This window comes from Nansenia antarctica (genome assembly GCF_963989245.1).
Source record: "Nansenia antarctica genome assembly, chromosome: 8".
NCBI lineage: Eukaryota > Metazoa > Chordata > Actinopteri > Argentiniformes > Microstomatidae > Nansenia > Nansenia antarctica.
The window spans coordinates 895,352-922,643 of NC_137678.1; the positions used below are offsets into that span (position 1 = coordinate 895,352).

Genomic DNA, 27,292 nt, shown 5'->3' on the forward strand with positions numbered 1-27,292 from the left:
TCAGGCGTGTTGTAACAGTCCGATCACCATGGAGACTTTAACAGGCTTACTTCGGTTTGGTCTAGCAATTAGCATATTGTTTCTGTGTACTAAGGCAGAATTGGATGGTAAGTATTTTTTACTTTTAGTTATACTTATACATACTGTGTGATATCCGATAAAACAATGATCACATGCAAGGGGTGTGGCTACTCGACTGCCTTTGCCCTGGATTGTACTCAGAGGTTGAGAGGTAGGAGTTGATGCAAGGGAGAATAAGAGTAGGTTGGTTACTGACTATTAATATAAACTCATGAGGTGATGATGATCTCATTGGGCCATTGTGCTTTTTGTTTTGCGCTGCTAGATCAGACAGTTGGTACTCAACTATTAAATTAATGTATTGTTTAGCAGAAACAGATGATTAATCATAGAATCCATTATGAATTATGTATTGTGTCAGAGAGTGCTTGAGTTAAATGTGAAACTGTCTGTCCAAAAATGTAAGCTGAAGCGGATGTGGACCATGTAACATAATAATATAACAATGACCCAAAACATTCCAGTAAATCCACTAAGGAATGACTCAAAAGAACGAAATGGAGAGTTCTGGAATGGCCAAAGTCAAAGGCCGGATCTTAATTCTATTGGGATGCTGTGGGGTGATTTGAAACGTGCTGTGCTGCAACACACCCCTCAAACATCACACAGACACCCCTCAAACATCACACAGACACCCCTCAAACATCACACAGACACCCCTCAAACACAGCTGAAAGAGTTCTGCATGGAGGAGTGGGGAAAACTGTCTCCCAGTAGATGTCAGAGACTGGTAGACAGTTATAGGAAGAGTCTAATTGAGGTTATTTCAGCCAAAATGTGCAATACCAGCTAGTAGGGCATAGGGTGTCCTAACTTTTTCCTCAGTAGGAATTGGCATCATTGTTTATTGTTTGTTAAATAAATGATAACATTTTTATTTATTTGATCTTTATTTTACCAGATAAAATCAAATGAGAACACTTACAATGATGATCTGGCCAAGAGATTGAGATTAGGTTAAATTGTCATTGTTTTTTATTCAATTACACCACATTTATCTATAGATATTGTTTGAAAGAAGATCAAATATTGATATGTCCATATTTCTTAATTTAAAAAAATATATTTGGTGGGGTGTTAATGTTTTAACATGACTGTAAATGTGGCATTAGCTGAGATAGCCTCTGCTTTCCGGCAGTTTGCTGGCACTTCCAAAGTCCTCAGCGACAATGAGGTCGTGGTCAGCTGAGCCTGGTGGATAGACTAGATTAGATTAGATTGGAAGGGTTGCATGCCGCTGGCTGACATATCATATAACACTACAATAAAACTACTTCATAATATGTTGAAATGGCTGATGGACACCAATCAAATCAAATTAATTCCTCCACTCCCACTCCACTAGTGCAAAGGTAGCCTACATGGCACACCTCAAATAGCAGGAATCAGGGTCGCTGACACTCTTGAATGAATCCGTTCACCATGGAGAGTTTAACATGCCTGCTTTGGTTAAGTCTATCAATTAGCATATTGTTTCTGTATACTAAGGCAGAATTGGATGGTAAGTAGGCTCATAGTCTCCAATTATATCATGTCAATATTGCTTCTTAAGGTTTAGCATAAAAGTAAACATGTTTTGCAAATTGTAGTTATACATTCGGTTTGATATCCGATAAGACAATGATAACATTGAACAATTGGGGAAAGTCAATAGACAGGCTGTGCTCGTATTACATCACATTTACATTTTTGGCATTTAGCAGACGCCTTATTCCAAAACGACTTACAATCAATACATTTGACTAAGTAAGTGAATCATCTATCCACTAGTCGAAGTAGGAAAAAGTAATGCTCAGGGCGGGGGTCATGCTAGAAGAAGGAAGATTATTATTTATTTATTTATTATTGACACAGGAGAAACAGTACAGGATGGTAGTAGATGTCTCAGGAGAAACAGTACAGGATAGTAGTAGATGTCTCAGGAGAAACAGTACAGGATGGTAGTAGATGTCTCAGGAGAAACAGTACAGGGGGGTAGATGTCTCAGGAGGGACAGTACAGGATGGTAGTAGATGTCTCAGGAGAAACAGTACAGGATGGTAGTAGATGTCTCAGGAGAAACAGTACAGGATGGTAGTAGATGTCTCAGGAGAAACAGTACAGGATGGTAGTAGATGTCTCAGGAGAAACAGTACAGCATGGTAGTAGATGTCTCAGGAGAAACACTATAGGGGGGGAAGTAGGTGTCTCAGGAGGGACAGTTAAGGTGGAGCCTGAAGAGATGGGTCTTCTCTTGGGAAGAGATTGGGAGTGATTCTGCAGTTCTGACAGCCATGGGAAGCTCGTTCCACCAGCGGGGAGCCCAGTATAGTGAAGAGACGTGACGTTGGCGTAGAGCTGGTAGGGCCAGTTGGCCAGCAGAGGTGGAGGAGCGGAGTGAACGTGCTGATATTTGGGGGGTGACCATTGCTGGCAGGTAGGAAGGGGCTGCTCCTTTTCAGCCCGGTAGGTGAGCACCAGGGTCTTAAATCTGATGCAAGCTGCTATCAGGAGCCAGTGAAGAGTGCCAAGGAGGGGGGTAACATGACAGAGTTTGGGGAGGTTGAACACCAGATGGGTGGCAGCATTCTGGATGAGCTGCAGAGGTCTGATGGCGGAGGCGGGGAGCCCGGCCAGGGGTGCGTTGCAGTAGTCAAAGTGGGAGAGTTGTGCTGCTTCTCTGGTGAGGAACCGACGTATCCTTCTGACGTTGTAAAGGAAGAATCAAGCTGTCGCTGCGATGTTCTCTGCACAGGATAAGTGGTTGTCCAGGATCACTCCAAGGTCCTTGAGGAGGTTACAGTAGAGTTCTCCACTGGGATGGAGAGGTCTTGGAGAGGGCAGACCTTCCCAGGGAGGAAGAGACTGACATCCATGTAGAGATGTATAGGCTCGCCCCGCGGTGGTGTAGCGGTCTAAGCACTAGCCACTAGTGCATGCTGCCCACCGGGGCCGGGGTTCGTATCCCGGCTCGCCAGACCCGGATATGGCCAGGGCACACACGGGGAACGGCATATTGGGCGGCCGCTCCCGAGGGGGGTATAGGAGTAGTTCCGGACAAGGATCCGTCGCGCAACAGCGCCCCCGTCTGGTGCTGGAATAACGGTGCTGGGCTCGAGGAGCCAGTCAGCTAGTCTGCCTGGCGGCCTCCTCTGGGACTGCCGGCCGCGGGGTCGTGCGGCGGATCCCTCGCAATAGGCAGGGGATAATTGGATGCTAGGTTGGGTTCAATTGGCTACCAAATTGGGTGAAAAAAGGGATAAAATCAAAAAAAAAAAAAAAAAAAAAAAGAGATGTATAGGCTCACAATGGAAGGGTGTGGCTACCCAACTCCCTTTGCCCTGGATGGTACTCTGTCTTTAGAGATTGAGAGATAGGAGTTGATGCGAAGTGAAAATGAGAGTATGTTGTTACTGATTATGAATTCATGATGTGTCTCATTGGGCCATTGCGCTTTTTGTTTTGTGCTGCAATCAGACAGTTGCTACTCAACATGGTTCCAAAGTATTTGTTATTAAATATATTTATTATATAGCATGATTTAAACATGACATTGATGGATGTGAAATAACCCCTTTTGTGAGCTCCTATTCATGTTATATTTTCATGTGAATATTATTAAAACATAATGATACCCAAATGGACATAATAATAATAACTTTTATTTGTATTGCGTTGCAGCTCAAAGTGCTTTAATCATTATATAATCATCACTTAATTATTTAGTCATTTAAAGGATGAGTTTTTAGTCTTGAATTGAACATATTTGCTGAGGTTGCATCCCTAATGTAAACTGGCAGTGCATTCCACAATCTGGGGCATAAAATGAGAATGCAGCCTCACCAAATCTCTTCTTTTGTACATGTGGTACACAGAGAAAGCCAGCATCAGAAGACCTGAGAGCTCTATTGGGCTGATATGCTAGCAGAAGACCTGAGAGCTCTATTGGGCTGATATGCTAGCAGAAGACCTGAAAGCTATATTGGGCTGATATGCTAGCAGAAGACCTGAGAGCTCTATTGGGCTGATATGCTAGCAGAAGACCTGAGAGCTCTATTGGGCTGATATGCTAGCAGAAGACATGAGAGCTCTATTGGGCTGATATGCTAGCAGAAGGTCTCTCAGATATTCTGGTGCTATGCCAGTGAGAGCTTTATAAACAAGCAGAAGGATCTTGAAATCTATTCTGAACTTAACAGGAAGCCAGTGTAGAGTCTCTAAAATAGGAGTTATATGAGCTCGTCTGCTTGTTTTGGTTAAATCTCTCGCTGCTGCATTTTGGACTAATTGCAGCTGACCGATAGCTTTCTTCCAGACCAGAAAGGAGACTGTTACAATAGTCCAAACGTGTAATAACAAAAGCATGCATTAACATTAACACTAATATTCCGTAGATGATAAAAAGCATTTCTAGTGATAGATTTGATGTGAGGCTCAAAGCTTAAGTCAGAATCTATAATCACACCTAGATTCTCAGCTTCATGTTTGCAGTTTGAAAGCAAGGTTCCCATGGTATTCAACAATTTGTCTTTTTGTGGTTTTGGTCCAATGACAAGAATCTCAGTTTTGTCCTGATTTAGTTGTAGAAAAATGTTGGACATCCAAAGTTTTATATATATTGTATTATATTATATTTATAATATACATGTATATTTTATTTGTATAACATATACATGAATATGTCTTCACAGATTATACTGAAGATAAAGAAACAACGAGTGCACAAAAGAAGTGAATACTTCCCGTCTCACAATGACTCAATGACTTTGATAAGCACGTTGAATAAATATAATGGAGTGTTTTGTGGAATTGTATTTACCACATCTAGGAGGTGAGAGACACTATAACCTTATGAAACAACCGTCTGTATGTCTGAACAGGCCCGGTGGTCCAGACCACCCTGGGGGGTCTGAGAGGACAGTACCTGAGTGTGAAGGGCAAGGAGACGGTGGTGCACTCCTACCTGGGCGTGCCGTTTGCCAAGCCACCTGTGGGCCCTCTGAGACTGGCCCCGCCCCGGCCTGCAGAGGGATGGGAGGGGGTGAGGGACGCCACCCAGCAGCCTCTCATGTAAGACCCAGCAAGCTCACATTAACTCACCTTTACATCTCAAAGGTCTCTGGTTGTATAAGGCTTAGATTAAACTATAACGATATGAAATAAAACCAGTGAATGTAGTGATTCAGAGTGTGCACAACTGCACTGGAAAAGCATGACCTGCGGCAAGCAATACTCTGCATTAAGAATCTGTTAGAATTCACAGATTGATACGGTTAATGTAATTAATGAATGCAATGTTACCCAAAACATATGTTTCAGGTGTGTTCAAGACAGACAGCAAACGATAGACATTATGGACTTGATCAAATGGAAAATGGAGATTCCCGAGGTGTCAGAAGATTGCCTTTACCTCAACATTTACACCCCGGCTAAACCCTCTGAGAATGCCAAGCTGCCTGTAAGTCTGATAGCAGATTTGAACATGTTTTTGGCAGTTTTGATCATTCCAGTTGATTACAGATAGACAGATGCTGTGTCATTTTCAGTAATGCTTCTCAGTGTACATTTCTCAAATACAATTGAAGTGACTGACAGCTAATTGATGATGACAGTCAATCTTCATTTGTCAGTCAGACTGTTACCGTAGTGAATGATCCCAGGTATATATACCTAAAGAATGTGTGCATGAAAATTGATGGACAGAATGTATTGCATGTGTTTCCCAGGTCATGGTCTGGATCCATGGAGGAGGATTTACCATAGGCTCTGCATCAACATATGATGGTTCTGCTCTGGCTGCCTATCAGGATGTGGTCGTGGTTCTGATTCAGTATCGCGTGGGCCTGCTGGGGCTCTTCAGGTGAGACTGGATCTGCTGTTGAAGATTGTCAGGAATCTGTATAACAGATGAGACCCAAGTAGTCTGTCCCTGTCTGTAGCCATGAGAGCTGCTATTCATATGACAAATGGTTCTTTAGCATTAATAAGAGTAATTAGATTTAATACAGGTATGAAACCTGAATAGGCTGCGAGCCGCTGACACCACCTTTTTACGGGATGGTCCGGATGTCAGAAACCTGAGAACACCACCCACACAACCACACTTTACGAAAAATACAGGTCACTTTATTAATCAACTTTTACAATTCGTACGCCACACAGCAGATTATTAGTGGGCCGACTGGAGACCCTCCAGGGAGCTATACATTCGCTGCAAATAGTCTGTTAGAGCGTCTGTTAGAGCGTCTGTCTGTCAGAGTGTCTGTCAGAGTGTCTGTTAGAGCGTCTGTCAGAGTGTCTGTTAGAGCGTCTGTCTGTCAGAGTGTCTGTCAGAGTGTCTGCTAGAGTGTCTGTCTGTTAGAGTGTCTGTCAGTGTCTGTCAGAGTGTCTGTTAGAGTGTCTGTCAGTGTCTGTCAGAGTGTCTGTTAGAGTGTCTGTCAGAGTGTCTGTTAGAGCGTCTGTCTGTCAGAGTGTCTGTCAGAGTGTCTGCTAGAGTGTCTGTCTGTTAGAGTGTCTGTCAGTGTCTGTCAGAGTGTCTGTTAGAGTGTCTGTCAGAGTGTCTGTTAGAGCGTCTGTCTGTTAGAGTGTCTGTCAGAGTGTCTGTCAGTGTCTGTCAGAGTGTCTGTTAGAGTGTCTGTTAGAGTGTCTGTCAGAGTGTCTGCTAGAGTGTCTGTTAGAGTGTCTGTTAGAGTGTCTGTTTGAGCGTCTGTCTGTTAGAGTGTCTGTCAGAGTGTCTGTTAGAGCGTCTGTCTGTTAGAGTGTCTGTTAGAGTGTCTGTTAGAGTGTCTGTCAGAGTGTCTGTTAGAGTGTCTGTTAGAGTGTCTGTTAGAGCGTCTGTTAGAGTGTCTGTTAGAGCGTCTGTTAGAGTGTCTGTTAGAGCGTCTGTCTGTTAGAGTGTCTGTTAGAGTGTCTGTTAGAGCATCTGTCTGTCAGAGTGTCTGACTGTCAGAGTGTCTGTTAGAGTGTCTGTTAGAGTGTCTGTCTGTCAGAGTGTCTTTTAGAGCGTCTGTCTGTCAGAGTGTCTGTTAGAGTGTCTGTCAGAGTGTCTGTTTGAGCGTCTGTCTGTTAGAGTGTCTGTCAGAGTGTCTGTTAGAACGTCTGTCTGTTAGAGTGTCTGTTAGAGTGTCTGTTAGAGCGTCTGTCTGTCAGAGTGTCTGTCTGTCAGAGTGTCTGTTAGAGTGTCTGTTTGAGCGTCTGTTAGAGCGTATGTCTGTTAGAGTGTCTGTTAGAGTGTCTGTTTGAGCGTCTGTTAGAGCGTCTGTCTGTTAGTGTGTCTGTTAGAGCGTCTGTCTGTCAGAGTGTCTGTCTGTCAGAGTGTCTGTTATGAATGAATGACTGGACTTTATTGTCATTGCTACAGTACAGGTACCAAACAACGAAATTTAGGAGCGTATGTCTGTTAGAGTGTCTGTTAGAGTGTCTGTTTGAGCGTCTGTTAGAGCGTCTGTCTGTTAGAGTGTCTGTCAGAGTGTCTGTTAGAGTGTCTGTCTGTCAGAGTGTCTGTTAGAGCGTCTGTTAGAGCGTCTGTCAGAGTGTCTGTTAGAGTGTCTGTCTGTTAGAGTGTCTGTCTGTCAGAGTGTCTGTTAGAGTGTCTGTTTGAGCGTCTGTCTGTCAGAGTGTCTGTCAGAGTGTCTGTCAGAGTGTCTGTTCGAGCGTCTTTCAGAGTGTCTGTTAGAGCGTCTGTTAGAGCGTCTGTTAGAGCGTCTGTCTGTCAGAGTGTCTGTTAGAGTGTCTGTTAGAGTGTCTGTTAGAGTGTCTGTTTGAGCGTCTGTCTGTTAGAGTGTCTGTCAGAGTGTCTGTTAGAGCGTCTGTCTGTCAGAGTGTCTGTTAGAGTGTCTGTTAGAGTGTCTGTTAGAGCGTCTGTCTGTCAGAGTGTCTGTCTGATAGAGCGTCTGTCTGTCAGAGCGTCTGTTAGAGTGTCTGATAGAGCGTCTGTCTGTCAGAGTGTCTGTTAGAGCGTCTGTTTGAGCGTCTGTCTGTTAGAGTGTCTGTCAGAGTGTCTGTTAGAGCGTCTGTCTGTCAGAGTGTCTGTTAGAGTGTCTGTTAGAGTGTCTGTTAGAGCGTCTGTCTGTCAGAGTGTCTGTCTGATAGAGCGTCTGTCTGTCAGAGTGTCTGTTAGAGTGTCTGTTAGAGTGTCTGATAGAGCGTCTGTCTGTCAGAGTGTCTGTTAGAGCGTCTGTCTGTCAGAGTGTCTGTTAGAGTGTCTGTCAGAGTGTCTGATAGAGCGTCTGTCTGTCAGAGTGTCTGTCAGAGTGTCTGTTAGAGTGTCTGTCAGAGTGTCTGTCTGTTAGAGTGTCTGTCTGTTAGAGCGTCTGTCTGTTAGAGTGTCTGTCAGAGTGTCTGTTAGAGTGTCTGTTAGAGTGTCTGTCAGAGTGTCTGTCTGTTAGAGTGTCTGTTAGAGTGTCTGTTAGAGCGTCTGTCTGTCAGAGTGTCTGTCTGTTAGAGTGTCTGTTAGAGTGTCTGTTAGAGTGTCTGTTAGAGTGTCTGTCAGAGTGTCTGTCAGAGTGTCTGTTAGAGCGTCTGTCTGTTAGAGTGTCTGTTAGAGCGTCTGTCTGTCAGAGTGTCTGTTAGAGTGTCTGTTAGAGTGTCTGTCAGAGTGTCTGTCAGAGTGTCTGTTAGAGCGTCTGTCTGTTAGAGTGTCTGTTAGAGTGTCTGTTAGAGCGTCTGTCTGTCAGAGTGTCTGTCTGTTAGAGTGTCTGTTAGAGTGTCTGTTAGAGTGTCTGTTAGAGTGTCTGTCAGAGTGTCTGTTAGCGTGTCTGTTAGAGCGTCTGTCTGTTAGAGTGTCTGTTAGAGCGTCTGTTAGAGTGTCTGTTAGAGTGTCTGTTAGAGTGTCTGTTAGAGCGTTTGTCAGAGTGTCTGTTAGAGCGTTTGTCAGAGTGTCTGTTAGAGCGTTTGTCTGTCAGAGTGTCTGTCTGTTAGAGTGTCTGTTAGAGTGTCTGTTAGAGTGTCTGTTAGAGTGTCTGTTAGAGCGTCTGTTAGAGTGTCTGTTAGAGTGTCTGTCAGAGTGTCTGTTAGAGTGTCTGTCAGAGTGTCTGTCAGAGTGTCTGTTAGAGCGTCTGTCTGTTAGAGTGTCTGTCAGAGTGTCTGTTAGAGCGTCTGTTAGAGCGTTTGTCAGAGTGTCTGTCAGAGTGTCTGTTAGAGTGTCTGTTAGAGTGTCTGTTAGAGTGTCTGTTAGAGTGTCTGTCAGAGTGTCTGTTAGAGCGTCTGTCTGTCAGAGTGTCTGTCAGAGTGTCTGTCAGAGTGTCTGTTCGAGCGTCTTTCAGAGTGTCTGTTAGAGCGTCTGTTAGAGCGTCTGTTAGAGCGTCTGTCTGTCAGAGTGTCTGTTAGAGTGTCTGTTAGAGTGTCTGTTAGAGTGTCTGTTTGAGCGTCTGTCTGTTAGAGTGTCTGTCAGAGTGTCTGTTAGAGCGTCTGTCTGTTAGAGTGTCTGTTAGAGTGTCTGTTAGAGTGTCTGTCTGTCAGAGTGTCTGTTAGAGTGTCTGTTAGAGTGTCTGTTAGAGCGTCTGTCTGTCAGAGTGTCTGTCTGTTAGAGTGTCTGTCTGTTAGAGTGTCTGATAGAGCGTCTGTCTGTCAGAGTGTCTGTTAGAGTGTCTGTTAGAGTGTCTGATAGAGCGTCTGTCTGTCAGAGTGTCTGTTAGAGCGTCTGTCTGTCAGAGTGTCTGTTAGAGTGTCTGTCAGAGTGTCTGATAGAGCGTCTGTCTGTCAGAGTGTCTGTCAGAGTGTCTGTTAGAGTGTCTGTCAGAGTGTCTGTCTGTTAGAGTGTCTGTCTGTTAGAGCGTCTGTCTGTTAGAGTGTCTGTCAGAGTGTCTGTCAGAGTGTCTGTTAGAGCGTCTGTCTGTTAGAGTGTCTGTTAGAGTGTCTGTTAGAGCGTCTGTCTGTCAGAGTGTCTGTCTGTTAGAGTGTCTGTTAGAGTGTCTGTTAGAGTGTCTGTCAGAGTGTCTGTTAGCGTGTCTGTTAGAGCGTCTGTCTGTTAGAGTGTCTGTTAGAGTGTCTGTTAGAGTGTCTGTCAGAGTGTCTGTCAGAGTGTCTGTTAGAGCGTCTGTCTGTTAGAGTGTCTGTCAGAGTGTCTGTTAGAGCGTCTGTTAGAGCGTTTGTCAGAGTGTCTGTCAGAGTGTCTGTTAGAGTGTCTGTTAGAGTGTCTGTTAGAGTGTCTGTCAGAGTGTCTGTCAGAGTGTCTGTTAGAGTGTCTGTCAGAGTGTCTGTTAGAGTGTCTGTTAGATTGTCTGTTAGAGCGTCTGTCTGTCAGAGTGTCTGTCAGAGTGTCTGTCAGAGTGTCTGTTAGAGCGTCTGTCTGTCAGAGTGTCTGTCAGAGTGTCTGTTAGAGTGTTTGTCAGAGTGTCTGTCAGAGCGAGAAAACAGAAATCCAGTACAGATACAAAATTCCCATAAACCTTCCACCCCCCCTCCCCTCCCCAATCTCCCTTTACCCCAACAGTCCCCCACCTCCCCCTCCTCCCACCAATATCCCTCCCGCCAAATACCTCCCACCCACCCGCCCAATCACAGCCCCCCCCTCCCCCCACGCCACAGGAAGGAGCAAATAGATTAGCCTATAGTAGCGTCTTGAGAATGGTGATGGTTTGATCCCAGCATTAAACATTATCTGAGATTGCCTGATGCCTGTTAGCTATCCAGTGTTCCATGCTGACTATGTCTATAAAGTCTAATATCCACCTCTGCGTGGTCAAGAAATGGGGTGACTTCCACCTGCAAGCTATAAGCCTTTTGGCCGCTGTAAGGCCGGCCAGCCAGATGTGTCTTTGTTTGATGTTTAAGTCTAGGGTTGAACTGTCACGGTGAGTGTGGGATCTGTTTGGACAGGATGAGGGACAACGCATCACAAACCGTCCTCCAGAAACCAGCCACTCCAGGGCATTCCCATACCAGATGAAAAAAGGTGCCAACAGTATTTTGTGTGCACAGAGTACAGTTAGGTGAGGGTATGGTCTTTATTTTATGTAGCAGATATGGAGTGAAGTATGCCCTATGAGTAAAATTGAAATGGATAACCTGGTGGTTGGGATTTCTGGAGGAAAAGGATATGTTTTGTCAAATTAATAGCCTGTACTGTGAAGTCAATGCGGACGGTGGTCAACCTCGCGCTACGTGCAATGAATATGAATGTAAAAAGTAAATATATTTGCATGAAAATCAATATGATGTGTACAGTAAAGATATATATAGTGTGATGCGTACAGGACAAGGACCAATAAGATATGTGCAGTGTGCACGTATCCTTTGTGTGCAGTCCTTCATAATACGTGAGAGGCAATATTTCTTATGTCGGTGGAAATGGTATCCATTTCAAAGCGTTTCTCCTCTTTCATCCTTCTGAAGGTGGGACAAGACGCTCGTTCACGTGTGCAACATTAGAGTTGATTGTGATTCATAAAGGGAAGCAGGCGTGGAGCTTGCAAATTCCACTGGCGTGCGCACCGTTTTATAAATCCGAATGTTGGTGACGTGTTTCTTGTTCTTGCTTTGCAAAGGTGCGTAGGTACGCAAAGCGTAGGTACGCAAAGCTTTATAAATGAGGCCCCTGACCGCTGGGTCTGGTGAATGCTATGTGAAATGGATGCATGCCTAATGAGCTATTCCAGGGTACCCCATATGTGCGCATTGCTGTACGTAACTGAAGGTAGAAAAAAAGGAGGTACACAGTAAATTAAAGTTTCTCTGAATGTCTTGGAATGAGCGGCCCAATTAAATCCGAGAGTGTATGAACTCCATTGATACTCCACTGGGGAAATGAGATTGGGCTCCAACTGGAGAATTACATTTTTAAATATAGGCGAATGGAGGTACCAGTTGGGTGAAATTTTGCAGAACTTTTCTGCGCATCGCCAGACTGAGATTAATTCAGTGATGATGGAGCCGAATTTCAATATGAACTGTTTAATAGAAATGTTCGAATATATTATCTTGTAACCTATGTGGATGGACAATGTTTTCCTCTAAAGGGCGCCAAGATACACGAGCAGCCGGATCAAACCATGTGGAGAGAGGACGCAGCACAAAGGACCAATAATACCATTCGAAGTTTGGTAGCCCCAATCCCCCTTCATTTTTTAGCCTCTGGAGGGTTGAGAATTTGAGTCTGGGCTTCTTCCCCCCCCATATAAATTTGGAAGAGATAGAGTGTAGTTTCTTCCAATAACCACTTGGTGGGGCTAGAGAGAGCATGGAACTAAAACAGTTTATTCGTGGAAGAATATTCATTTTAATAACTGAGATACGGGAATGAAATGTGAGAGGTGAAGTTTTCCACCTTTGTAGATCGGATTCTACCTCCTTCACCACATTGTTATAATTAATTGATACTGTGTTGGAGCCGATCTATATTTAATATTCTGGACCACTGGGATGTTTAGTGGGATATCTAGCTGTCTAGCTGAGGCATTAAGTGGCAATAGTGCTGAATTTCCCCAGTTAATTTTGTAACCCGAAATTCAGCAAAAAAAAAACGTTTATATAAAAAAAGATATTTAGATGGTGGGGAAGCGACTGAGGGATATTCTGAATAAAAAGAAGGATATCATCAGCATACAGAGATACGTATGTGATGTTTGGTGTTGTGGACCGTAATAGGAGCATGGGTGACTGGTGAACGGCCTGGGCCACAGGTTCAAGAAGGAGGGCAAACAGCAGAGGAGAGAGAGGGCAACCCTGTGAATTGCAGCTGTTGTATGAAATGTGCTTTACAAATCAACTTGCATTACCTTGCCTTGCCTAGGTCCCCGCTAAAACTCCCCTAACCCTGCCTATCGCTGGAACCTTGCCCTGTAACCCTGGCTACCTATCTTTACCACCGGCAGCCCTACACGGCATGCGAACGGCACCCACCCCCAATAGGTTCTTGAGTGCAAATACCCTGGTTGCTCGGCTGGGCACAAGCCCTGTATCGTCCACCAAGTTCTGCTCCCCAGACACGCACTGCACTCGCTCGGCTCTCCTTTATTAGTCCCATGCATACAAGTTCAGCTGGACATGATCAGTTCAGAGAGTCTCTGTCAGAGGTAAAACCCATAATCCCTGGTTAGGTATCCCGCTCCCATGGGAACCAGAGTTCACTACAGTATCAAGTTACAAAGCAAGGGAAGGATACTATTGAAACTGGACATTCTGCAACCTACATTATTGTATTTGATGATTGTCTGCTGAGTTTGGGACTATGTGCAAGTTAACACAGCGTGTTTGTGTGGCCCCGTACAGCACAGGAGACGCGTACGCCCCGGGGAACGCGGGGCTGCTGGACCAGGTGGAAGCCCTGCGCTGGGTCCAGGGACACATCCACAACTTTGGGGGCGACCCTGCGGCTGTCACCATATTTGGGGAGTCTGCTGGAGGAATGAGCGTATCTCTACTGGTGAGGATATATGAACGTACAAATGTTTGTGCACACACACACCACACACACACACACACACAAACATTGATATGATATTTAGAAGAAGTACATATTCGATTTCTTTCTCAATATAACATTAAAAAACACACATAACATTGATATTTCATCGAATAATCTGATAGAAAAAAGGGAAAAAAATGCCTTGAAAATACTTGAATTTCAATAACAATACGAAACATGCTTCAATGTGAATTATGTGTATCTTTTTTTGCTAAATATTTCTAGAGGTAATATTTGATCACATTCACAGTATAAATGATTGCATATTGGTAGACTTCTTGAAACTGACTTTATTTATGTAACATTACCAGCTTCTCTCTCCATTGTCTGCTGGCCTGTTCCATGGTGGGATAGCTGAGAGTGGCTCTGCAGCGATAGACATGGTCTACTCCCTGAACTCCCTGCCTGTGGCCCAGGTATTTTCCGTCATCCAGCCAAACTCAGTACCATGAATGAATGAATGAATGAATGCATGAATGAATGAATGGTCTGCAGCACATTACTATCCTTACTGCTTTTTTGTACTCAAATAGATGGTGGCAACCATGTCTGGATGTGATAACACCACCACAGAGAAGATTGCAGATTGTGTAATGAAGCTGACTGTTGATGAAATCCTGAACATTATCAAGCAGGTGAGATATCCTGGAAACATAACTCATTTGAGCACTTATATTTCTGCTTCTTCAGATTCAGATTCAGATTCAGATTCAGATAACGTTTATTGCCATTATGCTTGACACATATAGGAATTTGCTTTGGCATTACAGTAGGTGTGTTTATGCTTTCTTTCACATGTATACATGAATAAAAACAAATGCAAAAAACAGGACATTGGATAGTGCTATATATATATAAAGTGCAGTGCAGAGTTTTTCAAAGGGTCCAGTGCATATTCAGTCCTGAGCAGACTTGGGGGCCGGGGTGAAGGGGGAAGCCAGAGTCATTTAGCAGCCTGGCGGCTGAGGGGAAAAAACTGAGCCTGTGGCGGGCCTTTACTGTTTTAGGCAGCCGCAACCTTCTCCCAGAGGGAAGCAGGGTGAGGAGGCCGTGGCCGGGGTGGGAGGGGTCGGCCATGATCTTCCTTGCCCTCCTCAGAGCCCTGGTGTCGTGCAGGGAGTTGAGGGAGGGCAAGGGACAGCCGATCACCCTCTCCGCTGCACGTATAACCCTCTGCAACTTGGCCTTGTCCTTGGCCGTTGCAGCAGGGAACCAGGTGATGATGGAGTGGGTGAGGATGGACTCTATGATGGCCGTGTAGAACTGGACCATCATGGACCTCGGCAGCCTGAATTTCCTCAGCTGCCGGAGGAAGAACATCCTCTTCTGGGCCTTCTTAGTGAGGGCCTCAGTGTTCCGCTCCCACTTTAGGTCCCGAGAGATGGTCATGCCTAGAAAGCGGCATGACTCCACGGAGGCCACCGGGGTACCTCCCAGCATGATGGGAGGGGGCGGGGCTGCTTTCCTGCGGAAGTCCACCACCATCTCCACTGTTTTTAGAGCATTGAGCTCCAGGTTGTTAAAACTGCACCAGCTCCGCAGCCCCTCGATCTCACCCCTGTAGGCAGATTCGTCCCCCCTGGAGATGAGGCCCACCAGGGTGGTGTCGTCTGCGAACTTCAGGAGCTTGACCGAGGGGTGGCGGGAGACACAGTTGTTGGTGTACAGGGAGAACAGTGCTGGAGACAGGACGCAGCCCTGCGGGGAGCCCGTGCTGGTGGACCTGGAGCTGGAAATGCTCTTCCCCAGCTTCACCCGCTGAGACCTGTCAGTCAGGAAGTCCGTAATCCACCTGCAGGTGGAGTCCGGCACCTGCAGCAGGGATAGCTGGTGCTCCAGGATGTGTGGGAGGATCGTGTTGAAGGCCGAGCTGAAGTCCACAAACAGGATCCTGGCGTAGTTGCCTGCAGTGTCCAGATGTTCTAGCGCGTAGTGCAGAGCCATGTTCACGGCATCCTCCGTGGATCTATTGGCTCTGTACGCGAACTGCAGGGGGTCCAGCACAGGATCCGTGATGAGCTTCAGGTAGGCCAGGACAAGGCGCTCCAGGACCTTCATGACGACAGAGGTCAGAGCGACGGGTCTGTAGTCGTTAAGGCCTGTGACCTTGGCCTTCTTGGGGACGGGGATGATGGTTGACGCCTTGAAGCACGCTGGGACGTGACACAGCTCCAGCGAGGCATTGAAGATGTGGGTAAACACCGGGGCCACCTGGTCGGTGCAGTGCTTCAGGACGGAGGGAGAGACGGAATCCGGACCAGCTGCCTTCCGGGGATTCTGCCTCTTGAACAGCCTATTTACCTCTCGCACTGTGACAGAGAGAGGGGGTGGGGAAGGGGAGTTGGGGGGGTGCGGGGCGGGTGAGGAGGGGGGAGGGAGGGGAGGGGAAGGGGGAGGGAGGGGAGGGGAAGGGGGGAGGGAGGGTGGGGGTAGCAGGAGGGACATTGGCCCCACTGGGGGACGGGGGTGGTGGTTGTAGCCGGGGGGGGTGGAGGGAGAGGGCGGGGGTGGGCGGGAACCTCTCTTTCAACTCGTTAGCGAGAGGGAGGTTGTCTGACATCAGCGGGGACTTGGGTTTGTAGTTGGTGATGGTCTTGAGGCCTTTCCAGACGGAGGCGGAATCCCCCTCAGAGAGCTGTTGCTGTTGCTCCTTCACCGCTTTGGCGAACCTGTACTTGGCCTGCTTGACCCGGTCCACGTCCCCACTGCGCCTAGCCACCTCCTTCTCCAACCTCAGACGCCTGAGTTGGGATGAAAACCAGGGCTTGTCGTTGTTAAAAGACTTCCTGGAGCGGAGGGGGACACACACCTCCTCGCCACAGTTGATAAATGATGTCACAGTGTCTGTATATACATCCAGATTGTTACCAGCCTCTGGCCCCGCCCACTCCACCAAGTCCTGGTCACAGCCTGCCCTCTCCAGCCAGGCGCAGAGTCGCTCGCATGCCTCACTGGACCACACCCTGAAGCGCCGTACAACAGGCTTAGAGAGTTTTAACCTCTGCCTGTAGCGAGGGATCAGGTGTATGAGGATATGGCCACTGTAGCCCAGCGCGGCAAGGGGGACAGAATGGTAGGCTTGCCGAGTTGTACAGTAGCAATGGACACGTGACTTGCTGCCTGTATTTGGGGAGCGCCCGGCTAAGATTAGCCTGGTTAAAGTCCCCCATAACAACAACAAAACTGTCCGAGTGATTACGTTCCACACTCATCAATTGCTCTGCCAGTGTGTCTACTGCTGCGGTGACGTCAGCATCAGGTGGAATGTTGACACGCGAGAATGAATGAGCTGAACTCACGGGGGGAATAGAATGGACGACAGAGGATGAATAGGGATTCTATAGCTGTGGAACAGTGTTGGTGGAGCACTGTCACCTCGGAACTCCAGCGCTCGTTTACAAAGAACAGTAACCCACCACCCCGAGACTTGCTCACCGCCTCGAAGTCTTTGTCAGCTCGGAACGCGGAGAATCGAGAATCCCTCTAATATCATTATTGAATATCAAGTGTACAACTCTGAGTGTTCAATTATACTTAGTCACTGATATATGAGCTTCTGAAAACATCAGGGTAATAGCTTGTGTTCATATTTTCGTAAGGGCTACTGGGTGTGTAACATTGACATGCTTCAACCGTCTTGTATTTTTTTAGAATCCAACGATGGAGTGGCGTCTGACCATCGATGGGCATTTCCTGCCCAAGTCAGTGAATGAGATTTTCCAGAATCATGAGATGCACAAAGTGCCATTTATGACTGGGTTCAATGATGACGAAGGTGGCTGGCTGCTACCAAGTGTGAGTTGGCTTTTAACAATGATTTGACATCATGTGAAAATCCAATATTAGGCTGAATGACTTGGTGTCCATTTCGCCACAGTTGAACTATAAAACAATGTATCTGTTTCTAAACGTACAGCAAGTAGATCTAACTGAAAGCATAACGTTTTTTTGTATTATTATTGTGTACAATTGGTCTAATCAAATGTAAAGCAATAGTGTTAGTTTATTTTGATGTATCTTTTGATTTAACCTTTATTTAACCAGGCAGGGGGGGGGGGGAGCTGTAAAAGAAATCAGGTTTTATGTTAAAAACAAAGAACACACATAACAGACAGCGGCACACATCCAAGCATTTCCAGCACAGTTAAAAGAGTAAAACCATACGTACATCTCCACACCTCCACTTACAGTCACAGCATCAAGTGTAAGGGACAGCATCACACATCCACATAAAGTTGATTTACATCTTCAACAAAGAACCCTAAGCACGTTCAGTGAAACACAGATTAAGCTTCCTGGACTAAATCACACTTTGTGAAAATCTGCGGCTTTAATCCTGTATTGTAGGATACTTATACAAGGTGCTTTTCTTCTTTTGTTTTTTGCTGTATGTAAAGCACTTTGAATTGCCCCTGTTGTATGAAATGTTCTGTACAAATAAACTTGCCTTGCCTTTGAATGGAGAATCTCCATTGAAGATAACTTAGTCTAGTATTTAAAGGTAACTTAGTCTAGTATTTAAAGATAACTGTAACCAGGGAGTAGCTGAAAAGGACTGTATAATTTAGGAAGGGGCTGGTTATCTAACTAATGGAGCTAAATAGGCAGTATAGGAGGATACAGGCAGGGGGCGCCAGCAAACCGTTAGACTAGCAGTTAATGTCGTTAGCATTAGCAAGGGAACTAGCATTAGCATTAGCCTTCAAACAACTAGCATTAGCATTGGAGCTACAAACAACTAGCATTAGCATTGGAGCTACAAACAACTAACACACGGTATTACATATGAACAACACATTTATTACACAAATGATGTATCCATCCCCAAATACACATTCCCTCCCGGCCGGCCACACACACTCTCAATCACTCACTGATAGTCTCTGGCCTGAACAGGCTTATAGTCCAGTGGCGTGGTGCGCGTTGAGGCCTGGTCGAATGGCATGTGCGTCGATGAAGTGGTCCGCGTCGAAGCTCCGCGGGAGTCTGTGTTCGCTCGTGGAGACGACGATTAATGTCCAGCTGGCGTCCCGCTTGGTCCAACGTTGAACAGCCGGCTGCTGGCAAGGCGGTCCAACGGGAACACAACTAAACAGGCTACCGTGGTACACTCGATAATCGCTTTCCTGGCGTCTTCAGTTGCTGCACGGTGTGCGCGCTGCTGAATCCGCCATCTTAGCTCGGCTTTTCGTTACTATCTCTCGTTCTGCTTCTCTCTCGTTCTGCTGCTCACCACACACTCCACTCGCGGACTACTTCCGTCTCTTATATAGGCACCACCGAACCCAACATCCGGGCCACGGACACACCCCGGATATACTACGTCATCAAATATATACAGAAACATTTACAATAATAATACATATACCTTCATAAACGTACAGAATAGTATAGAAAATAAGAAAGTAAATAACTGGGGCAAGAGGGCTGATTTCGGGAAAACTAAAACTGGCTCTAAAACTGTGGGCCTTCACAACAATAACTTAGTCTAGTATTTAAAGATAACTTAGTCTAGTATTTAAAGGTAACTTAGTCTAGTATTTAAAGATAACTTAGTCTAGTATTTAAAGATAACTTAGTCTAGTATTTAAAGGTAACTTAGTCTAGTATTTAAAGGTAACTTAGTCTAGTATTTAAACATAACTTAGTCTAGTATTTAAAGGTAACTTAGTCTAGTATTTAAAGATAACTTAGTCTAGTATTTAAAGATAACTTAGTCTAGTATTTAAAGGTAACTTAGTCTAGTATTTAAAGATAACTTAGTCTAGTATTTAAGCATAACTTAGTCTAGTATTTAAAGGTAACTTAGTCTAGTATTTAAAGATAACTTAGTCTAGTATTTAAAGGTAACTTAGTCTAGTATTTAAAGGTAACTTAGTCTAGTATTTAAAGGTAACTTAGTCTAGTATTTAAACATAACTTAGTCTAGTATTTAAACATAACTTAGTCTAGTATTTAAAGGTAACTTAGTCTAGTATTTAAAGGTAACTTAGTCTAGTATTTAAAGGTAACTTCGTCTAGTATTTAAACATAACTTAGTCTAGTATTTAAAGGTAACTTAGTCTAGTATTTAAACATAACTTAGTCTAGTATTTAAAGGTAACTTAGTCTAGTATTTAAAGATAACTTAGTCTAGTATTTAAAGGTAACTTAGTCTAGTATTTAAAGGGTTTGGCTTCATCCATGTCTGGGAAACCGGCCCATGTTGTCACAGATTAGTGAGGTTGCACATTGATTTCTTCTGCTTTCTAAACCAAACGTATAGTATAGTGTTTTCAGGGAGGTTGGAGAAGCTAATGACATGTTTTTCTCTTGGGGCAGTTCATGGCTGCGCCAGGTTGGGAGGATGGGATGGACAGGGAGCAGGTGATGCCTCTGCTGGCCCTGCTCTACCCTGACGTAAGAAAACTCAGATGTGTGTCAGGTGACATTGTGTAACATTTCTAAAACAGATATGCATATATCTTACAAAACATGACTCTCATATCAATCACTGTATGGCACACTGCCACTACATGGCATACTACTGTGTATTACATTAATGCAATGTCAAACTGATCACCGCCTTAAGTCCACAGTCTTCTTTATATATCCATATGGAATGTCATGTCTCTTCTCCAGCCCAAAGACCAGTGGATGACTGAGCTGGAGGCTGATGAGTATCTGGGAACCTCTGGAGATCGAGTGAAAATGAGGGACGGCTTCACGGAGCTGCTGGGGGACATCATATTTAACATCCCAGCCCTGAAAACAGCAAACTTCCACAGAGGTAAGAATTAAGGCGACGGACATTTAAATGAAAGGATTGTTAGACAGCTGCCACCTTCTCAGTGGCTTTGGTAGAACATGACATTAAATTAGCCAACATTACCAGATACACACTCTTGTTAATGTCGTTGTCCTCCACCCCCCCGCAGATGCAGGCGCCCCTGTGTACCTGTATGAGTTCCAGGAGGCTGCCAGCATGGTTAAGACGAAGAGGCCAAGCTTTGTTGGGAGTGACCATGGAGACGAGATATTCTTCATCATGGGATTCTGCTACATTCAATCCCATATTACATTTGATGGTAAATACAACTTAATCTAATAGTCCAATAGTTCTGCCCTGAAATATACACTCATAAATAGCTTTATAAGGAACACTATACTAATACTGGGTAGGGCCTCCCTTTGCTCTCAAAACAGCCTCAATTCTTCGTAGCATTGATTCCACCAGATGTTGGAAACATCCCTTTGAGATTCGGGTCCATGATGACATGATTGCATCACACAGTTCCTGCAGATTTCTCAGGTGTACTTTCAAGCCGTGAATCTCCCGTTCTACCACATCCCAAAGGTGTTGTATTGGATTCAGATCCGGTTGACTGGGAAGGCCACTGAAGAACCCTGAACTCATTGTCATGTTCATGGAACCAGTTTGCTTTGTGACATGGTCCATTATCATTATTCACCTGATCTCCAGAGGCTCCTAAGGAACTTCCTCAAGCAGCCATTAGAAGATGGGAACATTGTGGCCATGAAGGGATGCACATGGTCAACAACTATACTCAAATAGGCTGTGGCATTCAAGCAATGATTGATTGGTATTAAGCCTGATGAGTGTATTTCATGGAACATGGTAAGTGAAGGACTGCATGATGTAGACAGGGTTCATACTGCACACGTTTCCAAGCCAGAAGGGCATTTTGCAGAGTCGAACCGAGTCGACTGAAAGTGAACTACAGGTTACAAATGTATCCTCACTTGTCCCCTCTCCCACTGAGCACACAAAGAGTGGTTTGCTGGATACATATGTAATATACGGTATAATTGCTAAGTCCTATACAGTATATAGGCAGTAGGTGGGGTAGGTCTGGGGTAGGTCTGTCTGCAACCCCCCTCATGTCCTTCAGAGAACCTGGGTTACACGCATAACTTCTAGTTTGTTCTGTAGCCTGTTACCCTGCCTTCTTTTCTCCATACTTGCTGAATAGTATGTCATCTCACCACCAGCTTCCAACTCTGCCTCTTTTTTCTCAGACTTGTGTACAGAAGAAGATGAACAGCTAAGCAGAACCATGATGAGCTACTGGGGCAACTTTGCTCGTACAGGGTAGGAACCTGCTCTGTGTGTGTGTGTGTGTGTGTGTGTGTGTGTGTGTGTGTGTGTGTGTGTACAGGGTAGGAACCTGCTCTGTGTGTGTGTGTGTGTGTGTGTGTGTGTGTGTGTGTGTACAGGGTAGGAACCTGCTCTGTGTGTGTGTGTGTGTGTGTGTGTGTGTACAGGGTAGGAACCTGCTCTGTGTGTGTGTGTGTGTGTGTACAGGGTAGGAACCTGCTTTGTGTGTGTGTGTGTGTGTGTGTGTGTGTGTACAGGGTAGGAACCTGGTGTGTGTGTGTGTGTGTGTGTGTGTGTGTGTGTGTGTACAGGGTAGGAATCTCTCCATCCAGTTTAAAAAAAATTTTTAAACAGAATGCCTCTTTGGAATCACTTGTGTTTATGGCTGTGTTTGGAATAGCATACTAGCGTACTATTCATGTATGACGTAGACTATGTAGTGCATTCACACTGCAGAGATGTGAAACTTGTGTAAGCGAGAAATGCCCGGATGTATATGTAACCTCCAGTAATTCCAGGTTCCCCTCAACAAAGAGGCACTGAGAGCGTCTTATAAAAAGGTTCAAGTTTTATTCCACAGTTATAAATAAGGTTGTTCTCAGTTAGCAGATCAGGTGCTGCGTGCTATGTGCTAGGTTCTTAGCTACAAGGAAACAGTGACATGGCTAATCCTATTAGATCACAACAAACAACATTAGACATACTATTACCAAATAAATTTGTTTAGCTATTATGTTCCGACGTTTATGTCGAACCCCGCAGTAAAGGTATCTAGCTAACGTAACGTAGCTAGCTAACATTAGCCTACAGAAGTAGAGAGCAAACGTCAGATCAGATATATGGGTTATTGTGAGAAAACTGGCCACATTTTGGGAATATACATTCCTTTCTCGCCTGAAAACATATTAAAACGTAATAAAATGACATGTTAAACCTAACCCTAACCGAAAAGTACAACAGATTTTCGCATTCCGCGATACTGAGCTCCAAACTTCAGTGTGAACAGTCGGCTGGTATTGGCATACTTATTATGAATTTAGTATGCAGTATATACTCATTGAGTATGTAGTATGCAGTATGCTAGTATGCCATTTCGAACACGGCCTGTGTGTGTGTGTGTGTGTGTGTGTGTGTGTGTGTGTGTGAGCAGGTCTCCTAACGGGGCCGGCCTGGTTCAGTGGCCTCAGTACGGCCCAGAGGGAGATTACCTGGCGGTGGGACTGGAGCAGCGACCTGGGCAGCACCTGAAGAGGGACCGCTTCACCTTCCTGACGCTCCTGGAGAAAGTGCGTCTGGCTCTGGAGAAGAAGGAGCAAAGTGAGCTGTAGGTTGTTCTCTCTGTCCTTCCCTCTGATCCCAACTCAACTCAATTTGATGATCAAGGAACATAGGCTTTCAATTAATGGATTGCTTACATTTTTGTTTGGCAAACAGAAATCATACTTGACCGTCAACACTTGAGGTAAATGGAGGTACATTTTTGTATTTGTGTGAACAATGCCCAATGGTCATTTCTTCGCAGACCAAAAACAGGCCCGGTGGTCCAGACCACCCTGGGGGGTCTGAGAGGACAGTACCTGAGTGTGAAGGGCAAGGAGACGGTGGTGCACTCCTACCTGGGCGTGCCGTTTGCCAAGCCACCTGTGGGCCCTCTGAGACTGGCCCCGCCCCGGCCTGCAGAGGGATGGGAGGGGGTGAGGGACGCCACCCAGCAGCCTCTCATGTAAGACCCAGCAAGCTCACTGTGGTGGCTAATTTCAAGAGTTCAGGTACCAATATAATAGCCACTGTGGAGGACGCACAAAAAACTAAGATAAATCCAATGTCCAAAGGAGTAGTTGCAAAGTAAATAGAAGGTTTATTCCAGTCCCAAGATGTTACAGAAAATGTAGGAAAGAAAGAAATTACTTTAAATAAAAGTAAACAAAAGCTTAAACGAAAGGCTATTTGTGTGGTCAGAAGACTGTACTCTCAATACAGCCACACTCTAGTGACTCCACCTCCCAGTACAGCCACACTCTAGTGACTCCACCTCCCAGTACAGCCACACTCTAGTGACTCCACCTCCCAGTACAGCCACACTCTAGTGACTCCACCTCCCAGTACAGCCACACTCTAGTGACTCCACCTCTGGTTTAAGTAGTTCCTCCCGCCTACAGAGGAGGCCAAAGCTCACGGGACTGTTAGCTAACACTAACACACTAACATGAATGATACAATGCATTAAAGTAATGAAAACTCAGAAATCATAATTTTGGTTCCTACAGTCACATTAACATTCCATGAAAAAGAGAACCTTCTAAATTTGTCCAACTTAATTTTTAAAATGTGACCCGTTCTGCTACAAATACGTTCATGTAATTCCATGAATGCAATATAACCAAATACCTGATGATATGCCATATTTTTTTAGGTGTGTTCAAGACAGACAGTTGACCATCGAACTGATGGAGAGTTTTGGCGTCGAAATGGATGTTCCAGAGGTGTCAGAAGATTGCCTCTACCTCAACATTTACACTCCGGTTAAACCCTCTGAGAATGCCAAGCTGCCGGTAAGTCTAACAACAGACACATTGTAGCTTAGAGTTTGGACCATAATAGTTGATTTTAAATTACAGACAGATTTTTGGATCATTTTCATAGCCTGAAGAGATGGGTCTTCAGTCTCCGACGGAAGATGGGTAGTGACTCTGCAGGTCTGATAGCCGTGGGAAGCTCGTTCCACCAGCAGGGAGCCAGTATAGTGAAGAGACGTGATTGGGCAGCGTGACTGCCGTGTTGGCGTAGAGGTGGTGGAGCCAGTCGGCCAGCAGAGGTGGAGGAGCGGAGGGAACAGGCTGAAGTTTGGGGGGTGACCATTGCCTGCAGGTAGGCAGGGGCTGTCCCTTTTGCTGGCTGGTAGGCGAGCACCAGGGTCTTGAATCTGAAGCAAGCTGCTATCGGGAACCAGTGCAGGGTGTGAAGGAGAGGGGTGACATGAGAACATTTGTGGAAGTTGAACACCAGACGGGCAGCAGCATTAGCATGAGCTGCAGAGGTGAGGAGCTGGAGGGGGGGAGCCCGGCCAGGAGTATGTTGCAGTAATCAAGGCGGGAGATCACCAGTGACTGGAGCAAGAGTTGCGTTGCTTCTCTGGTGAGGAATGGACGTATCCTTCTGATGTTGTAAAGGAAGAATCTGCAGGAGCGTGCTGTCACTGCGATGTTCTCCGCACAGGATAGGCGGTTGTCCAGGATCATGTTTCTTAGCTGTCAGGGTTACAGTAGAGTTCTCCACTGTGATGGAGAAATCTTGGAGAGGGATGAAGAGTAGCTTAGTCTTGTTAAGGTTGAGCTTGAGATGGTGGGCTGACATCCATGTAGAGATGTCAGCGAGACATGCAGAGACACGTGTTGCCACATGTAGGTCAGAGGGGGGGAAGGACAGGAAGAGTTGAGTGTCGTCTGCGTTGCTGTGGTAGGAGAACCCATGTGAGGAGATTACCGACCCAAGAGACTTGGTGTAGAGGGAGAACAGTAGGGGCCCTAGGACAGAGCCCTGGGGTACCCCAGTGGTGAGGGTTCATGGAGAAGACAGCGATTCTCTCCAGGTCACCTGGTAGGAGCGACCCACCAGGTAGGAAGCAAACCAGAAGTGTGCGGTGCCAGAGATGCCCAGTTCTGAGAGAAGGATCTTGTGGTTGACTGTGTCGAAGGCGGCAGACAGGTCCAGTAGAATGAGAACAGAGGAGAGGGAGCAAGCTTGAGCAGAGTGGAGGGCCTCCGTGACAGCAAGTAGAGCAGTCTCGGTGGAGTGCCCAGCTTTGAAGCTGGATTGGTGGGGGTCTAAATGTTCCATCTTCCGGAGAACATCAGTCAGTTGTTTCAATGCAGCACGTTCAAGGGTTTTGGAAGGGAAGGAGAGAAGGGATACTGGCCTGTAGTTGTGGACAGAGGATGGGTCAAGGGTTGGCTTCTTGAGGAGAGGCTTGACTCTGGCTATTTTGAAGGTAGCCAGGACTGATCCTGTGGATAGGGAGGAGTTGATTACGGTGGTAAGGTAAGGTGTCGGAGGAAATGGATTGGAGAAGAGGGGAGGGGATGGGATCGAGAGGGCATGTGGTTGCCCGCTTGGATGTGATCAGTGTGAGAATCTCATCAGGGGAGAGGGAGGAAAAAGATGATAAGCCAGAGACCGAGTATCGAGCAGAGAGTCTGGAAGGGGTGTTAGCAGCGTTGGTAGGAGGAGGGGAAAAGGTGCTGCTGATGTCATCAAACTTTTTTTTCAGAAGTAGGTGGCAAAGTCATCGGCAGACAGGGAGGAAGGAGGAGGGTTGAGGAGTGTGGAGAATGTGGAGAGAAGTTTTCTAGGATTAGAGGCAGAAGAATGTATTTTGGAATGATAGTAGAATGCTTTAGCAGCTGATGCAGAGGAGGCGTAGTTGGAGAGGAGAGAGTGATAGAGGTTAAGGTCATCAGAGAGGCCGGTATTTCTCCATTTCCTCTCAGCTGCCCTGAGCTCTATTCTACAAGCATATAGCGTTTCAGAGAGCCAATGAGTACTAGTAGTAGTTAAATTTCTGGCGTCATATGCCATCAAAGGGGGGAAATAAGACATGGAAAAATGCATGACTTACAGGGAGCGCAGATTTGTTTTTATGGTGTTCCGAAATCCAATGTGACAGGAACGCTGCAGAAACAGCCGCTGTCCACGGCATTAGTCAACTACATGCTCACATCCAGTCTCCTGCTCAATGCTCTCCATCAATAATATTACATAATAACAACTGCTCGGATTACATTGCGGGTTGTTTTGGTTTAATAAGTGCTGCTATACAGCTATATCGTCATATACCATTAAGGGGGGGAAATGCGACATGGAACTAGGTAAAAATGTGCGCCTATCAGGCACAAATCAGCCTAACGTTAGATAGATAACTTATACTTTACATTAAATGTCTGCCATCATCCACTGTCAAACGCCACATGAAAGAATTTATTTCAAAATAAACAGGATTGTAAGATCTTGTTCTGCAGCGGAAATGTGAATCGCGCTCCGATGACATGGTGTATTTCTATGGGGAGGTTGTGGTGATGTGGTGCAGGAGGTAGAGCCGCCGTCTAATGATCACAAGGGTGGCAGATCGGCGGTTCAACCCCGGCTGGCCACTTTGTCGAAGTGTCCTTCGGCTCACCTCAAACCCCCCTGTCTGAAATCTACAACCGGTCACTAATCAGAAAAGCCACACAAATCACACAGGACCCCTCTCACCCCCTCCACCAATCATTTCAGCCACTTCCATCAGGCCGCCGTTATAGAACCCCACTGGCCCGGGAAAACACATATTAAAAAATCATTCATTCCCACTGCAACCACCGCCCTGAACATTTTAAAATAGGAAGCACACTGCATTTTAGCATTTTAAATCATAATACTGTTTTTATTACTATTATTTTTAAATGACTAGACTTTTTAAATAGGCACTACATAAACACTGTTATATCTGTCTGTTTTTATTGTATTAATGTGACCTATGTGTGTTTTTAATGTGGAAACTGTATTCATGAACTGCACTTCTGCCTGTCAAAGGAGAATTTCTGTCACTCTGTGACAGACAATAAAGCATTCTTGAATCTTGAATCTTGAATCTTGGGCAAGACACTGAACCCCAAATTGCTCCCAGTGAGCGGACTGGCGCCTTGCATGGTAGCTTGCCGCCATTGGTGTGTGAATTGTAAGGCGATCAACTT

General features: G+C 45.6%; 1 protein-coding gene across 1 annotated transcript in view; it reads left to right on the forward strand.

The window, feature by feature from the left end:
• Positions 1–27,292, forward strand: part of ces2b (carboxylesterase 2b) — a 40,063-nt gene continuing 12,771 nt past the window's right edge. Inside the window, exons 1-15 of the mRNA XM_080537379.1 lie at positions 1–107; positions 4,941–5,130; positions 5,380–5,518; positions 5,787–5,920; positions 13,270–13,423; positions 13,777–13,881; positions 13,999–14,100; positions 17,117–17,260; positions 19,787–19,864; positions 20,087–20,234; positions 20,383–20,532; positions 21,485–21,557; positions 22,714–22,887; positions 23,086–23,286; positions 23,977–24,115. Of these exons, the coding sequence (XP_080393505.1) occupies positions 29–107; positions 4,941–5,130; positions 5,380–5,518; positions 5,787–5,920; positions 13,270–13,423; positions 13,777–13,881; positions 13,999–14,100; positions 17,117–17,260; positions 19,787–19,864; positions 20,087–20,234; positions 20,383–20,532; positions 21,485–21,557; positions 22,714–22,887; positions 23,086–23,286; positions 23,977–24,115 (2,010 nt within the window). The 5' untranslated portion in view covers positions 1–28. The remainder of the gene's footprint in view (positions 108–4,940; positions 5,131–5,379; positions 5,519–5,786; positions 5,921–13,269; positions 13,424–13,776; positions 13,882–13,998; positions 14,101–17,116; positions 17,261–19,786; positions 19,865–20,086; positions 20,235–20,382; positions 20,533–21,484; positions 21,558–22,713; positions 22,888–23,085; positions 23,287–23,976; positions 24,116–27,292) is intronic.